This window comes from Helianthus annuus, chromosome 1 (assembly GCF_002127325.2).
Source record: "Helianthus annuus cultivar XRQ/B chromosome 1, HanXRQr2.0-SUNRISE, whole genome shotgun sequence".
NCBI classification, from domain to species: domain Eukaryota; kingdom Viridiplantae; phylum Streptophyta; class Magnoliopsida; order Asterales; family Asteraceae; genus Helianthus; species Helianthus annuus.
The window spans coordinates 9,264,385-9,280,639 of NC_035433.2; the positions used below are offsets into that span (position 1 = coordinate 9,264,385).

The window sequence follows — 16,255 nt, forward strand, 5'->3', positions numbered from 1 at the left end:
CCCGCTCTGATACCATAACAAATTATGGGATTGTTATTGGTTTCTTACATTCAAACACCAAAAAAAACAAAAGGCTAAATAGCCGATACAAAGAAAAGGAAACCAACTAAAAAAAGGAAACCAAATAATCTAAAGAAAAATGATATAGGACAGGAGGAAAATCGGGAGAAGATCAAGGAGAACCAAATCTTTCAGTATTTGATAGAGAGAGAAAGTAGAGAGAGAGCAAGGACGAAGATTCAGAAAATCATACTTAGGTTGTGTTTGATGGGGGTATTTATATTAGTCAACTTTGATGACGTCATCCGGCGGGACGCACCTATTGGTGGTGCGTCTGTTGGTGATTGGGGGACGGAGCTTTGGGATATGCGTCCTTATGATTCAGTCCGGCCTTCATGAGAGAGGTCCATCCTCGACTATGTATCTTCAGTATTTCTCTGTCATCTCTTTTTCTTTCTCATTCATCTATGACTTGTATGTAATTTATGTTATTTTGTGTTTTCTACTTTTATGTTAGTTCTGATATAATTATTATTCTATATAAATATACGATTTGTTGAATCCGAGGTCTCACTCGATGCAACCTTTTTATTTTATGGATGGAGGTAAGATTTGTTCTCTTTTCACCCTCATCAACCGACCTCAGGCAGCATATTTCTTTGTTTGTTACTTTACCTTCTTTTTCTCATTTCACATTAATTTGTTGTACCCAAGTTTTATCAATCTATTCATATATAAAATATGAGGATATTGGATTTAAATAATTTGAATTTTCATTAATTGACGGATAACACTCTTAACTTTTGATTTTTACAATACCACTTTCAACTTTTGATTTTTACAATACCACTCTCAACTTTCAACTTATTTTCCGATATCACTCCCAACACTAACCCAGTTTGCTAACGTCAAATGCCGCGTCACCAACCCAGTGTTACATCAGATGCCACGTCATCAAAAAAGCCAAGTCAGATGCCACATCATCAAAAAAGCCTAATCAGGTGCCATGTCGCCACACAAGTGCCACATCAGCAAAATACTAATTAAGTTAGGATTCAGTTGGTTAGGGAGTATCAGAGGAAAATAAGTTAAAAGTTAAGAGTGGTGTTGTACAAATCAAAAGCTAAGACTAATATCGGCCAATTAGTTAAAAGATTATTTAAATTCAATATCTCTAGAATTCGTCACGTCCAGTAATTTCCACATATGATTAGACATCCATGATCCAACAAAAGGATAAGGCTGCCATTAATGGAACTCCTTTTCTAAAGTAAAAGAACATAAATTTGTAGGGAAGTTCCAAGTAAAGCGTTTCGTCCGGGTAATGGGCAACGTACGTAGTGTTTAGCTTAGTCTCTAAAGTCGAACTCAGTCATTTTATATTACAATTCTTTTTGATGAATGTAAATGTACCTTCAACGTTGCTATATATTAATATTTGTTTCAGCAAAAATTCTTTGTAAGAAAAAAAAAGGAATTTCAACAAAAAAAAAATGCTTCATTTAATATTTATATTTAATTTTATTGTAACTATATAGGTAAACTTATATACATCATTGATTTGCAGTTTTTTTTAAGAACGAAATTAAATTTGTAAAATGGGTTTGGAGGTTGGGATCAGGTAATTTGTAATAAAGGGTGGGGGATGATTAGACTTAAAATAAGGAAATGAAGCTTTTTTTTTAGCAAAATAGGTTTGAAGGTTCACGGTGGAGAACCATAGCTTCTGGAGGAAGGTAGTGGAAGCTTGTCATCTCAGGGTGTTGGAAAAATATTTCTCTTTTGAAATCGGAAGTAAAAATCAATGGGAAGGGCCGTCCAAATTTTATTATGGGTAAAGTGGGGAATGAGAGAGATATTCGATTCTGGGTTGATACATGTAACGACCGTCTCAATTAATCAAGATTTTAAACATAAAATACACATTTTAATGCTAAAATGTAACTTTACAAAAACTTGTCATACTAACATTCCCATATGTTTAGAACATTACAAAAACATATTTATAAGTGTTTACATAATTCACTTTTAGCAAAACAACTCAAGATTTGACGCGAAAGCTTCATTTAACGTGTGTTCGGTTCTTGCTCGCCGCTTGATCTTCATCCGGGACTCTCGACATTCACATATTATCAAAACCAACTTAGAAGTCAGTTTTGATAGTTAAATAACAAGTACAACAAGATAATTGGGTCAAATAATCGAATTAAACAAAAAAAAATATTTACAACATTTTAGGCCGTCGCCGCGCGCGACGGCGAAAGGCCCTGGCCGTGGCGCGACGCCACGGTCTTATTTTGACAGAAAGTTGATGCTGGTGCTGCATATTCGCCCAGCTACGTTTGATTTTACGAAAACGAGCATAACTCTTTCGTTAATGATCCGATTTGCACGATTCTTTTTCCTACGTGATCGTAATTTAATTCTCCATCACATGGAGTTAAAATTCGACATTGGATTAACAAAATTTTAGACTTTTAAGCTTTCGGCTTAAAATAAAATCACTAAATTTTTGACCCGTTCATGTATTTATTTAACAAACAAGTTTGTTTGACCCTTAATTCTCGTGAAACTCTTAAATTCAATGTAGTCTATCATATTAGGTTCCAATCATGGGTTTATATACATCTTTAAACCAAATTTCGCTCGTATGAGTATTTTGACCCGTTAAGGGTATTTAAGCTTATTTCATGCACGAACCGCATTCATTCGTTTCTAGCGTCATATTTCCACATTTCTTATCAAATGTTCTTCCACCACAACTATATTTGTAGTGGATTTAATATAGTGATCTATGTAATCCGAGTTTTACTCCTCTGATTGTTATTTTACGGTAAGACCCATATAGAGTCGTTTGACCAAAGACCTACATCTTTCTCCTTCTTGTACTTATTGTAAGCATTCATTTAATCATAAAACTCATTTCCAAATAACCTTTAAAGGCCGTTTGTTCAATTTAGCTTACAATGGCGTTTTAGTCCATTTTAACCTTTCATTTACGATGAAGGACCTACGCTACTTATTTGCCTAAATTTGTACGTTAGCTATAATCATATTTATACGTACCTGGTGATACGTGGTCGAATAACGGTGCTTGTATATGTTTAAGTTTGGGTTTTTACTCGACTTTTAATCTTGAAAAACCTACTTTTAATTAGATTTGTGTTTTGCAGGTTTAACGAAGTTTAAGGTGCTTTTCGGGAGCTTTACGAGCCATAGGGATGAAAAACGGACAATCGGATCGCGTTACGGATCAAATGGGAGTGCAAAATGGAAAATTGGAGATTTGAAGTTGGAGAGGTCGTCGCCGACGGGCTCTAGGCCGTCCGGGACGGGCTCTAGAAACTCTCGTCAGCCAACTTGCCCGTAACCAGTCAAACAAGCCGTCGCAGAAAATCAGCAAATCTAGAGGGTGTCGCCGACGGGGTTTGGGCCATCGGCGACGGGCTCCCGTTTGTTCAATCGCGAAACTTGTGTTTTCTTGATATTTTGATGAGTTGAAACGGTTCTGGGGGCCATTATTCGAGAGTTACGAATCATGGGGGTTATAAACATTATCTAATCATCATCTAAGAGACACACCTACCTCTCTAATCCACACCTAACATCTTTCTTTCACCTCTAACATCAAAACCCTAACCAATTCTCCATAATCCCTAACCTTCAATCATTCCACCATCACCACCATCTTCAACCTTCCATCATCACCTTCAACCCTAACCTCCACCACTCTTGAAAACTCAAGGTCATGGCTCCGTGTTCGTGTTCGTTGGCCGGTGATCGCGTCCACCCAACCATGAGTGGCTAGTCTCTTCGGTTTCACCCCGGTGTAGGTAGTTGTATTTTCTAGGGTTTATGCATTTGTTCTTTGATTCGACTTTGTGACAACTTGTATTGATTTTTGAAACCATTGACAATAGTTTACATTTGTTTTGTATTCGTAAATTGTCGAACAATGTTAAAAGTTACGACTTTGCGAAATGGTTATGTGTAGTTATGCGTTGTCGGGGTTAGGATTTACTTGTGTTGATTACAAAGTGCATTCTTTTCCGTTCTTCGGGACGTTGATAGTTATTGGCACCTAAGTCACGGTACACTAAATCCGTTAATCGTATGCAATTGAGTTGAATTAAAACATGTAGGAACCCTAGGACTTACAATTACCAAAACCGGGTGTGATCCGTATTCTTAATTCCTGTTTTCAATTAAGTAGTTTAGTTTAGAAGTTTAGTTAATAAATCATTGTTTTCGATAACATCAATTTGACGGTTCATTCCGATTTATTTTAAAAACCAAACAAATAAATAAAAATAGCAATCTTCATAATCATCTTATACATTAGTTGTAAATAGTCTAACTAATCGAACGGGTCGTGCAACACTGACCACCTGCTCTTCGTGGATTCGATACCCGACTTACCCTAGCTACCTAGGTTTAATTGGGTTTTTGACTGATCGGGACGACACGGTCACGTCATCTGGCTCGGGTCAACATTTTGACCCATTTTAATACCTTGCGTCCATAATATGTTAATTCATAGCATCGCTAATTCATAAACCATTTTATCCTGTGAGTATAAGACTTGACAAGCATTCATTAGTCATCGTTTGTCAAATGGTATCAACTTTACCATTCGACCCGTTTGATCTAAGCAACCAAACATTTTGCGCTTAACATTGACTGGTATTCATCCACCATTTCATTAATTAACTCTCTTTATTCGTTAGGCTTACTTATAAAGTAGCCATTCAAAAACTCGTTTTACCAATGTCATTTCATGACTAAATTACCATTTCGCCCTTTTTCACCATTATACATGGTTTTAATAGTTTTATTCGTTTCGACTCATTTCGTTTCATGTCGGACCCATATTTCGGATATATTCCGTTGTCGTATTTATCACCTAAAAAAATAAATACGTATACTACAAATAGGTGTAAGCTTTACTTACCTCGCATCCGCACTACGCTTTTTCTTTCCTTCTTGATTCGTTTGACCCGCTCCCTCGTCAAGCTTCCACCTAGCTTGCTAGGCGTCAAACTATCATCATAATTCGTAAGACGGTTAGATTAGTCATTATCAATTATGACTACCCCACCTTACGGGTCTTATGTCGAATTTATCACTCGATCTAATCATTGGTCAGTTTGACTTCCTAAAAGTCAATTGACTTATCAACATATTCAAATGCATATTTGGTTCATTGAACTCACTTCGACATTTCATCCGAACTCTTAACAAATCAAGTTTTTACACACCTACTAGTAGGTAATATGATTTCTAGCATCTATATCACAATTTTAACATCGATTCTTTTATATCGTGAAAAGTATAATCATCTAATTACACAACTCATACATTTATTACACAAAATCTACGGGTTCCATCTATGAGTGAAACCTGTTTCATCATGTCATTAGGCATTCATTCGGTTACCCATTCAAATCAAGCTTTACATTCGAACTAGTTGATATCATGGTTTCAAACATCACATTCATGATATAAATCGCTAATTTCACTATAACATTCAAAAACCCATTTCGGATCATGTATGATCAATACTCAAACTTGCAAAGTGTTTAAGTATCTAGCTTCAACTATCAATTGTGATGATTCCTAGCACAAACATGTTATCATATTTATTATTAGTCAAACCCCACTTAGCACATTCAAGGGTGATCATCAAATCCCTAGTTTCTAACATCAATTCACCAAGTTTTCAACTAGGGTTTGTTTCTAAACATGAATTCAACACATATATCACTTATACATTCAACATTCATCCCCGAATCTATATATGATAATAAGAGAAGTTAATGAACAGTGATTAAGGGCATAGTTGGAATTTCACAGCATTATCAAAACGCGTGTCATCTCCTTTCCTTGCCACCGCCCTAAACACGCATCGCAAACTCCATTCATTCTTTATGGGTAAACCCACACAGATCACCCAACCTCACAAACGTCTCCCTAGGAAGCAAAGTGACTACCCCGGCGACCCCTCACTGTCACGGCGGGGCGATACCCATTGTCTATTTAGGGGTATCAGGTCGTCAAATTCAGATTGAAGAACGAGTACAGAGCTACTGGAAACGATTAGGGTTCGTCAATTCATCCAGCTAAAATTTTCGAATCCTATCAACTTTTGTATGGTGTCTACCTTATCTTGATTTCTCTTTTTTTTTTTTCAAATTAGAAATTCAGAATCGACATCTTAACTTGGGTGTTTAGGGTTTTGTTTTCTCAGGTTATACGATATTTGAAGCACGGATGGTGAACAAGCGATTAGGGTTCGTTAATTCATCGTGGTAAATTTTCCGAACCCATTAATTTTGGTTTTGTTTCAGATTTATCATAAGCATCTTTGTGTTTAAAAGCGTCAGGTTTTTGTTAATGGTAAACTTTTCATTCTCAGAGACGGTTTTGATGCAGAAGTTTTAGGTTTACTGAGCATTTCTCATCTAGCCATGAATAGGAGAACTGGTAAGTGATTTTTGTTTAAAAGTTTTAGGTTTATCGAGTATTTCTTATGCATAATGAATAGTCTAATTAAAGTGGCGAAAATGGTCAATGAATCAAGAAAGATATGTATTTAACATTATGTTGTTTTCAACTTAGGGCTCTTAAATTTTTGTTGATGTCGAAGTAAAGAGGTTGTCGAATATTGGATTTTATCTAAATAAAGTCAAAAGTAAGTTTTTTTTCATGTTACTTATGTTGCTTTTGGCTGATGAATCAATATAAAAGTTGTGATGTCTATTTTACTATCTTTGGCTGATGAAACCACAATTTAGGGGCGAGGGTAAACGACAGATCCGGTGACCCAAACAGTGGAGATAATCGAGTGGAACATGGACAGCCGCACCTGCCGGCGATGGTATACGACAGATCCGGTGACCCAAACAGTAGAGATAATTGAGTGGAACAAGAACAGCCGCACGTGTCGGCGATGATGGTGCTCCGGATGGTTTTGGTGTAATAGAGTTGGAGAAATGGTTGGAACTCAATAGCGGGCCAAACGGACTAAGTTTCTATTGACAGATTCAAACGGGTTCGCAAACCGAACACCCGAAAAGGTATAAACCATTCACATTGAACTCTATGAACATGATAATATATTTAGGCATGATTTTATAATTAGACGATTTATATATTATGAATTTGCAACATGTTGCTGCATGTGTGTTGTAAGTTTGGCAGAGGTTGTTGTTTATGCTTTCTTCGTTTGTACCCTTGCATATCCTATTTGTACTGTCTTACAAAGTTGACGCGTGTACTCTGAGGTGCCTTCCCCGCCTATCGTTTTCTTCCTGTGATTTGTTTGCAGCTTTCCACTTTTCTCGGTTTTTGATATGTTGTTCGCTAAATGCAGGCTCGCGTGCTTTTGTGAAGCGTAATTTATCTTGATCGGAGTCTTCAGTAACCTGTAACCTGATTGGTTTCCCCTCTTTTATGATTTGCTCCGGTATTTGTCTTTCGTTTTATTGTATCAACTTTGCGTTCGGATGGCTTATCAGGTTTTGCAATTTGGTCATTGGCTTTGTTGCTTTTGTGCTTCAAGTGTTGTTTATTTAGGGTTTCTGATGATGGTTGGTGGTTTTCATATGTTGGTCGACTTACTTAGGTAAGTTATTCTTCATTTTTTGTTATTTTGGATTGTGTTTAAATTTTTTATCTTTAAAGCTTTTTGTTTATGATTTTTTAATTTGGGTTCGATTGTTTTGCATGTTGTCTTTGCTGTTTGGTTCATGTTTTAATTGTTGATACAAATTAGAGATTTTTACCTTAAGATTTCACAAGCTGTAAGATGCAACAGTTGACTAGCTGCACAACATCCTCATATTTTTTGAAATACACCAACAGATCTTTTGTTGGCATGTATGAGCTTAATGATCTTAAGTTACTTTTTTAGCTATTTTCAACAGATGACTCATCCGGCTGCTGTGGAAAATGTTAAAAGAGAAGTAAATATAATGCAAGCTTTAAGTGGACATGAAAATGTGGTTCAGTTTCATAATGCCTATGAAGATACTATGTGTACATAGATATGGAGTATGTAGAATAATAGAGTTTACTTTTTCTTTCAGTGCTTAATTCACTTGTCAAGAACTTGATTTTGTGGTTACATTTTTCAGGTTATGTGAGGCTGGTGGGCTGTTTGACCATATAATATTGGCTTTTTTGGTTAAACCAATTAGTTTTTTATTAAATTTTATAGCGAATACAATTTGTATAGCTTTGTTTTGTACATCCTTCATATATAGGCTAGGCGATTCTACTATAGAACATGATGTAACAAACACTTGGTTTTTATTACGTATGATGCATATGAATGGATCCCCGCCGCATCGCGGCGGGTGATAAATCTAGTTTTGATTATGAGTGTTCATCATAATTTCAAAACATCACCAAATTACAAAATTTGACATAGCTTACGATCCCCTCGACTTGGTGATCGTTTGTACGTGTTCATGCATTTGATTTGAGCTAGTCTTGGCCTTCAATTTGGTGAATTTGGGTGAGCTAGGGTTTGGAGCTCTTGCTCCTTCTTCTGACCGTATACACGCACACACACTTAGTGTGTGTGTAGTGTTTTTTTTTTTTTTTTTTTTTTAATAAAAATCAAGTTTCTAATCTTCCTTTTTTAGCCCCTTAAGTTTGTAACTTTATTTATAAAAGGCTATAACTTGTTCAAATATTATTTTCTCTAATCAATTAGGTTAAACATCCCTAGTTAACTTAGTGGGTTCAGGAAAGTTTATGACTAGGTTTATTTTAAGTCATGTTAACTCAGGCCTCTTATAAACTCATTTCCTTAAAAGCTTTTATTCACGTTGTAGTTAATATTAGGATTATTTATTTAAATCCTAATATTTACCGGGTTACTTTTACCACTAACGGTACTTTACCCGTCTTTTAGTATTAACGGGGTTTGATTACCAAACCCGTTTTCGGGGTGTTACAATACATGTGGGAAACCAACCGTTTATGGTTATGGCCTCACCTTTTCCACCTAGATTTGGTTAAAGCTTGTACAGTGGCAGACATGATCGCTATGGATCAGGTGAGCATTGGATACAATTGGAACCGGACCAGAGCACCGGGGTCGATAATAGAGCTGAAGGAATGGCAGGAGAGCGCATATCGATAGACTAGCTACTCGAAAGAACATAAAGAAAAAGAAATGTGAATTTACCGTCAAATATGTGTATTTTTTGTGAGCATGAGGAACCCATGAAACACCTCTTTACGGCTTGTATATTGTCAAATGCAATTTGGATGAGTTTTAGTGCTTGGTGCAACATTTCTCCGCTTCTTTTTCACATTCAAAGACCTTATGGAAGCTCAAGGTTTTTTACATGTGGGGAAGAAAGCTAAGAAGATTATTCCTGACCTTATTATAATCACATGTTGGTGCATTTGGAAAGAGAAAAATGAGGTGACTTTCAAAATGTTAAGTGTGGTCCGCAAGATATCTTAAGGGTAGTAAAGTCTAGAGGGTTTCTTTGACTAAAAAATAGGTCTTCTTTCAAATCCATACGATGGGGGGAGTGGTGTAAATATCCTTGTACATGTAATTGTGTGTCTTTTGCTAGTTTGGGTCAGGGACGTGTTGTATTGTTGGCCTTTTGCCCGTTTGGGTCCAAGGCATGTGTTAATGAAGTTTATTTTTTTAAATAACAAAATTTCTTCTAAATGATCCTCCCATGTCTTAGTAGGCGTCAATTGCATCGCATCATGGATAAGATTGGAGAAATGTTGAGGAATACAAATCATTATAATTAATCATGGTGACTGTTTAGTGACTGAAGACGTATTGTAGGTCCTTGGCAGCAACTCATGAGTAGTTTATTGGATACAACTTAGGAAGCTTGTATGATATGATTCAACACATTAGTATACATGTATATCACTTCCAATTATATATTAAATATACCGGGCCAAACGAAGAATATAAAAAAAAAAAATACAAAATGAGTCGAGTTGGTAAATGATCAAGCGGAGGGTTCTGCTCGAGTGTTGTGAATGTTGAAGACTGTTGGTGATGGTTAAAGTTATGGACTATAAACTCCTCGTGAGGTTTTCAAATCAAACATGTAGTACTTGCATCACAAATAGATTAGTCATGTTTACATTCATATGCTAGACAATTGTTTTCGATTCGACCCGCCAACACTACTAAGCGTTTAACACGCTCTAATGTCAGATGGGCCCGCTAACTGACTGCGTGATGTAGCGAGATTGCTACCAGATAGACATTTCAAAATGCGTAATGTCAGATGGACATATACAAAGAGGTAATGTTGTTTGGAAGACGGTGAAAGTGTAAACTGAGTAGCACACCTGCACTAGAATATGCAAACTGGAAACCTAGAAGCCCACTTGGGCGAAGTACGCGTTAATAATAAATAGCATCATGGAAATTTTCTAAATTCAATAGCACCCACCAATGTCTATGCATGTCTTATCAATGACTGATACTAGTATTTCTATGGAGATGGTTACTATCGATGACCGATACTAGTATTTCTATGGAGATGGTTACAGCTAATACTGTTCCACTTCATGCAATAGAATATAGATCTTATATTTTGCTCTAGATTTATTAATTTCAGTCCTTAAAAAGAGCTAAATCTGATATGTCATGCATGGATCCACTTCATGCTATTCGCTATGTAGCAGATAGGTACCTTATCACTATCTGTCGCTATTCGCCATTAACAACTATGCTCCCAAGTTCCTCTATCTTGCCTGAATATACCTGGCTTCACGTTTACATTCTAACTTTAGTTATCAGTATTCTTATTAATCCACTAATCTTTCTGCCTTGAACCTTTCACGTCGCAGTTTACTTTCACTAGAAATGAAATAGGCTCAACATGATACTAGTTTTGATGCTTAGAATTATACAAATTTCTTTTCTACTTCATATACTGGAAGTCTGAAATATGAAATAGTACTTAACATTTTGGTCGAAGACGAAGTAAAAGGAAGGAACTACTAGATGATTTCTTCATTTTCTAGAATATAGTAGACATGAAAGTCGTCTCCTAATTCCAACCAGAAGTGAAAATCCTATCACAATAGCCCCACAACAATCCAGTGTTGCAGAGTGCACGTGAAGAACATATGAAATTCATATGAGACCGGAGAAAAAGGTCAAGACATAGGCTTAAACAAACTAGCTCCAGACTTTTACGTGCCTGTTCTAGTTCGCTGTCAATTTAATTAAAAAGATACTGTTAGATAAACTCTAATGTTCAGCAAAATATCATTAACAATAGAGTCGTGGAAGACATATGCTTATTGCATAAATGGGTACATACATTTACCTTTTAAAGTTGAAACAGGAAACTTTAATACTCTACTATTTCAAGTAGTATACTGCTTTAGAACAACGGTTGTTCAACAACCAGAGAGAAAAAGTTACAAGCTGGGTAATGTCTTGCTTTGCTGCAATATGGTTGACTTAGAAGTCAACTATGCACTTCAACTAGAAAATACAAATTCTATTCTAATCACAATAAACGTAAAACCCCACTGTACCACAAGCTTGATTCAGTGCACATCTGCCCGATGCTATTTCTATGAAGCTACCTCAAAAAGAAAGAGTCATGATGTATTTACATAAGTTGGACCCACTGAGCAGGCTAGTTATGTAGCATGGGAACAGGTACGGGACTGGGGTACGGGGACGATGCGGGTACGGGGAACAACAAAACTCAAAAATCCAAGATACGGGTACAGCAAAGGTACGACAAAAAAAATAAAAAAAAATAGCTATTTATAATTTACACACACACATATAATGTTAGTTTTATACTTTTTATGTAACCAAATGTAAACTAGTGAAAATAAAGGGGGTTAAATGTTAAAATGCACAAACTAATTTTACACTTTTTATGTAAATTTTTACAAGTTTTAGGGAATAAATAGAACCTAGTGAAAGATAGAGGGGCTAAATGTCAAAATACATAAGTTACATAACCCTAAAGACTAAAACCCAGCCGCCGCTGCCCACTGTCTTCTACTTCTTCATCTTCTTCCTGGAACCCTAAAAATGAAAGGAAACGTTTGGTTGTCGTCCCCGAAACGTTTGGTTGCCGTCCCCCGATTTCAGGATACATTTTGGAAACGTCCCCAGCCGTCCCCACCGCGTTTCCGTCCCCAAACCGTCCTCGGGACGGGTGCTAGAGGCTCATAGCCGTCCCCGTGCTTCATAGCAGGCTAGTGTACCTCAACAAGAAAGAGTCATGATCTCGATATTGTTGTATTCACTAGAGTTTACATGCAATTTCACAAGCTTAATTATGTGTCTAGAAGTATTTTCATGGACTAGAAAACTTAAACCAAACTGTATAGACTATACAGTAGAAACTTAACATGGCATCGACGAAAGATAACAAGTTGCGATATTGAAGAAAATATCAATTATAGTGGAAGGGAAAATATATAAAAGGTAGACAGATGGCAAAGTGATATCCACTTTATACAGTAGAAGATAAATTTGCATGATTCTAAGCATCAAAACTAGCATAATATAATATTGAGACTAGTTCATTTCCAATAAAAGGAAATTGTGATGTGAGAGTGTTTAGGCAGAAAGATCAGTGGATTACTAAAAATATTGATTATTAAAGTTCGAATAAAGTAAAATGAAGCCGTGTAAAGACTTTACTTAAGCAATTTTGTGGATTTTTCAAGCTTGAGGCGCGCGCCTTGAATTCTAGGTATGTTTTTATGAATTAAAATGTTATACAGTAAGTTTTTTGGCTTGTGCATGTAGGTAAAACCATATAAAAACCTTATTCATAGCTATATTTTGGATAGGAGATGCTAAAAACCTATAGGATACATAAAATAATTACATACGCGCCTTGCGCCTCGGGTACGAAAATCCCGGCGCTTTTGCGCTTTGTGCCTTAATTTTAGACCTTGTTGTTATTTTAGCATATGTAGTATCCAGAACGGCATTTTGGTGGTTCCAAGCCAAACCACCGACTAACCAAGACCCATGATAGTTAAGACATTAGCGTCTAAAGAAATCTCATTATTTGTAAAAATAAGCATTTATTTTTGTGGATGGATGACCTTAAGATTTAAGGACATCCAAACACAGAGGCTTTTGCAAATTGGAATACATGTGGTCTACAAACAGGGTTTTATGCAGAGCTTTATTCACATATTCATGCTATATATCTATGTACATATGACATTTATGCGTAAATATTGTGCATATCCTTAGTATTAGCCGGTGATTAGAGGCACCGTTTGGATGGGCAGTTATGCCAACATCCAAACAGCACAACTGTTAGCCTAACACCGGTTGGTTATGTATAACTAGGCGTAGTTGTAAAACATTCGTTTCTAATCGAATAACAGTTACTTTCCCACCAATTCATTCCCTTTGTCTTCTTTTAATCGCGTACACAAGATCAGAAGCAATATCAGTAAAGGATCAAACTTAAAATACGTCAAAATTCAACACGAACAAGGCATTTATATGCATAAATGTAACTGTAAGCATATGAATCGAGAAAACTAATAACACTAGACAGCTTAATTCTAACAATCACATAAAACAAAACTTACTTCAAACCTCTTTCTCCAGCAGATCACTCCCTCTAACAATCCTAAACCCGATCCTCGACTGAATTCTCGACCACGAACCATCCAACCCACCCACCTCCACACCCCCAATCCTCCTCCCCCCAAACCAAACCCTAGACACCAACTCCACCACACACTTCTTCCCCTCACCACCACCACCCGCCACCACAACTCTCGCATCTCTAAACGCCGGCCAACACTTATCCTCCGCAAACTTCACACACCTCACTCTCGAACCTTCCAAACACTCCGCCATTTCTCTCTCCTCACACTTCTCTCGCTCCTCCAAATCATGTTTCGATACTCCACCACCGGCTAGGGTTTTCCACCACGGCGGTGCACAATTCTTTGATGCGCTGACGGAGCACCCGATCCGAGCTCCGGATGTGCAATGGTTTATGATGTTTGATTCGCATTGGTTGTATGCGGTTGCGAATGATTTAGGGTTTGGGAAACAGAGGATGAGGGAATCGTCGGTTGTGGAGGGTGTGGGGTGTCGGAGAAGAGGGATTGGGTTGTTGAAGGTGATTAGGGTTTCCGTCGGTGAGTAGTCGTCGGTGGATGACATTTTTTGTTTGGTGGCCGCCGTGTGCGGTGGCGATTCGGCCGGAGTTTAGACTGTGTTCCCGAGTTTCATTAAATGAGAAAAGAAAAGATTTGGAAGGAAATAATTTTTCGTTGTGTTCTAGAGTTTCATTAAAGGAGAGGAGAACAGAAGAGAAAATGAGAGGTTTTTTGCCTAAATTTAATCTTTCCAATTTGGAAAGAAACGGGGAGAAGAGAAAAGAAAATGAGGGAATCATTTCTTTTCTCCCCTTAACTTAACTCGGAAACACAGCATTAAAGTGGGAAAAGAAAGGATACAAAAACATGTTTGTATGTTTGTGTTGCTGAGTTTCATTTAAGGAAGGAAAAGAAAGAAAAATAAAAAATGTCGTGTTCTCGAGTTTCATTTAAGAAAGGAAAAAAAAAAGGAAGGGAAAGAAAACTCCGCTAAATTCTTTAGCTTTTCTTTCTTTCCAATTTGGAAGGAAATGGAAGGAAAGACTTCTTTTCTCTTCCTTTCCGGTCTTCTCTTTACTTTCTTTTCTTTTCCCTCTTAAGTGAACTCGGGAGCACAATGTTAAGGTTTGATGGTTTGTGGATTATTAGATGAGGGTTGCTAGTGAGATTTTGGTAGAGATGTAAAAAAACGGTTTTTCAACCGAAACTGAAAAAAAAAAAAACTGAAACCGGTTTTTTTAACAGCCGGTTTTTTTTTTTTTTGTAATTGGTTCGGTTATAAATTGGTTTGATCAGTCACAGGCCGGTTATTAATTTGGGCGGAAAAACCGGTTATATTAAAAACCAGTGAAAATTCGATTATATAAAATATAACTGGTTAAAAAATCGATTAATTATAATAGCCGGTTGAAAAAGTAGTTAAATGTTAACAGTCATATAAAAACCGGTTAAAAAACTGAAAACGCTGTAGTGTTATTAACAGTCATATGACCGTTTGGGGGTCAAATATAAGTGTTTTTTTGGTTTTATAAAAGGGTGGTGGGTGTTTAGGTTCAATCACACCAGTTAAAAAACGATTATTTAATAATCAATTAAAAACTGGTTATTTAATAATCAGTTATAAAACCGGTTATGACCGGTTACAACCGGTTATGGATTTTATAAATAAAAACCGGTTAAAAACCTGCACCGGTTATAAAAAAAAACTGATTTTGACCTTCACCTAAAATAACCGGTTCGGTTATTAATCGGTCCGGTTTTTTTATAAAAAAAAAACAAAAAAACAATTTGTACACCCCTAGATTTTGGGGGTGTTTGGGATTCTTTCTAAACACAACTTATTAACTTATATAAGTCATAAGTTACAAATATTAACTTATCATTTTTAACTTCTCAACACACAAAAACAACTTAAATAAGCTAGTCCAAAAACTATAAAAAATAACTTATTAACTTTTATAGGGTAAAGTTCTTGTACAAATAATCTTAACATACTAAACATATAAATTGAAGGAAAACTCAAAAAGACAAGGTGGCATTTTTGTAATTATCAATAACTATCAAAGTTACTCTACAAATATACCTAAAAAAACCTAACCACTCCCCCCACCCCCAAAAAAAACCTAAACCCCACCCCCCACACCCCCCAAAAACCTAAAAAAACCCTACCCCCCCCCACCCCCCAAAAACCTAAAAAAACCTAACCCCCCCCCCCAAAAAAAAAACCTAACCCCCCCCCCCCCACCCAAGCTAAAATGCTAAAAACTAAACCCCCCAAAAAACCTAAAAAAATCTAAAAAAATAAAAAAAAAACACACAAATTATTTTATTTTATTTTTTTAACATTTTTTTATTAAAAAATCGCTACTTTTAGTAGCAGCCAAAATTTTTTTTTTTTTTTTTTTTTTTGCTAACGAAATGTAGCGATTTTTTAATAAAAAATGTTAAAAAAAAATTTGTGTTTTTTTAGGTATTTTTGGTTGTAACTTTGATAATTGGTGGTAATTACAAAAATGCCACCTTGTCTTTTTGGGTTTTCCTTCAATTTGTATGTTTAGTATGTTAAGATTATTTGTGTTTGATCTTTTGCCTACTTTTATAAGCCAATAACTTATTTACGTTACTAGCTGCGTACTAAATA

The 16,255-nt window shown here is 36.2% G+C and overlaps 1 protein-coding gene and 1 long non-coding RNA gene across 15 annotated transcripts; one reads left to right on the top strand and one right to left on the bottom strand.

Moving 5' to 3' along the window:
• Window positions 1–5,869: 5,869 nt before the first annotated feature.
• Window positions 5,870–8,379, top strand: LOC110864488. Of its 14 annotated transcripts, none has more exons than XR_004868743.1 (8): window positions 5,871–6,147; window positions 6,232–6,308; window positions 6,416–6,483; window positions 6,619–6,691; window positions 6,795–7,283; window positions 7,373–7,465; window positions 7,562–8,052; window positions 8,136–8,379. It is a non-coding gene; the product is annotated as an uncharacterized LOC110864488 (long non-coding RNA). The 14 variants fall into 14 exon arrangements; XR_004868744.1 differs by having other exon boundaries at window positions 6,795–7,076; window positions 7,193–7,283; window positions 7,373–8,052; XR_002549859.2 differs by having other exon boundaries at window positions 5,874–6,147; window positions 6,795–7,465; window positions 7,562–7,624; window positions 7,913–8,052.
• Window positions 8,380–11,934: 3,555 nt separating this feature from the next.
• Window positions 11,935–14,268, bottom strand: LOC110864479. The gene is made up of 2 exons (XM_022113556.2): window positions 13,594–14,268; window positions 11,935–12,228 (listed from the first exon to the last, which is right to left on the bottom strand). Exon 1 carries the CDS (start codon window positions 14,177–14,179, stop codon window positions 13,595–13,597), a length of 585 nt encoding a protein of 194 aa, XP_021969248.1. The 5' UTR covers window positions 14,180–14,268; the 3' UTR covers window positions 11,935–12,228; window position 13,594.
• Window positions 14,269–16,255: the final 1,987 nt, after the last annotated feature.

What these genes read in the sequence shown, in the direction of transcription:
- LOC110864479 (XM_022113556.2), bottom strand. Translation starts at nt 14,179, where the DNA reads ATGTCATCCACCGACGACTACTCACCGACGGAAACCCTAATCACCTTC.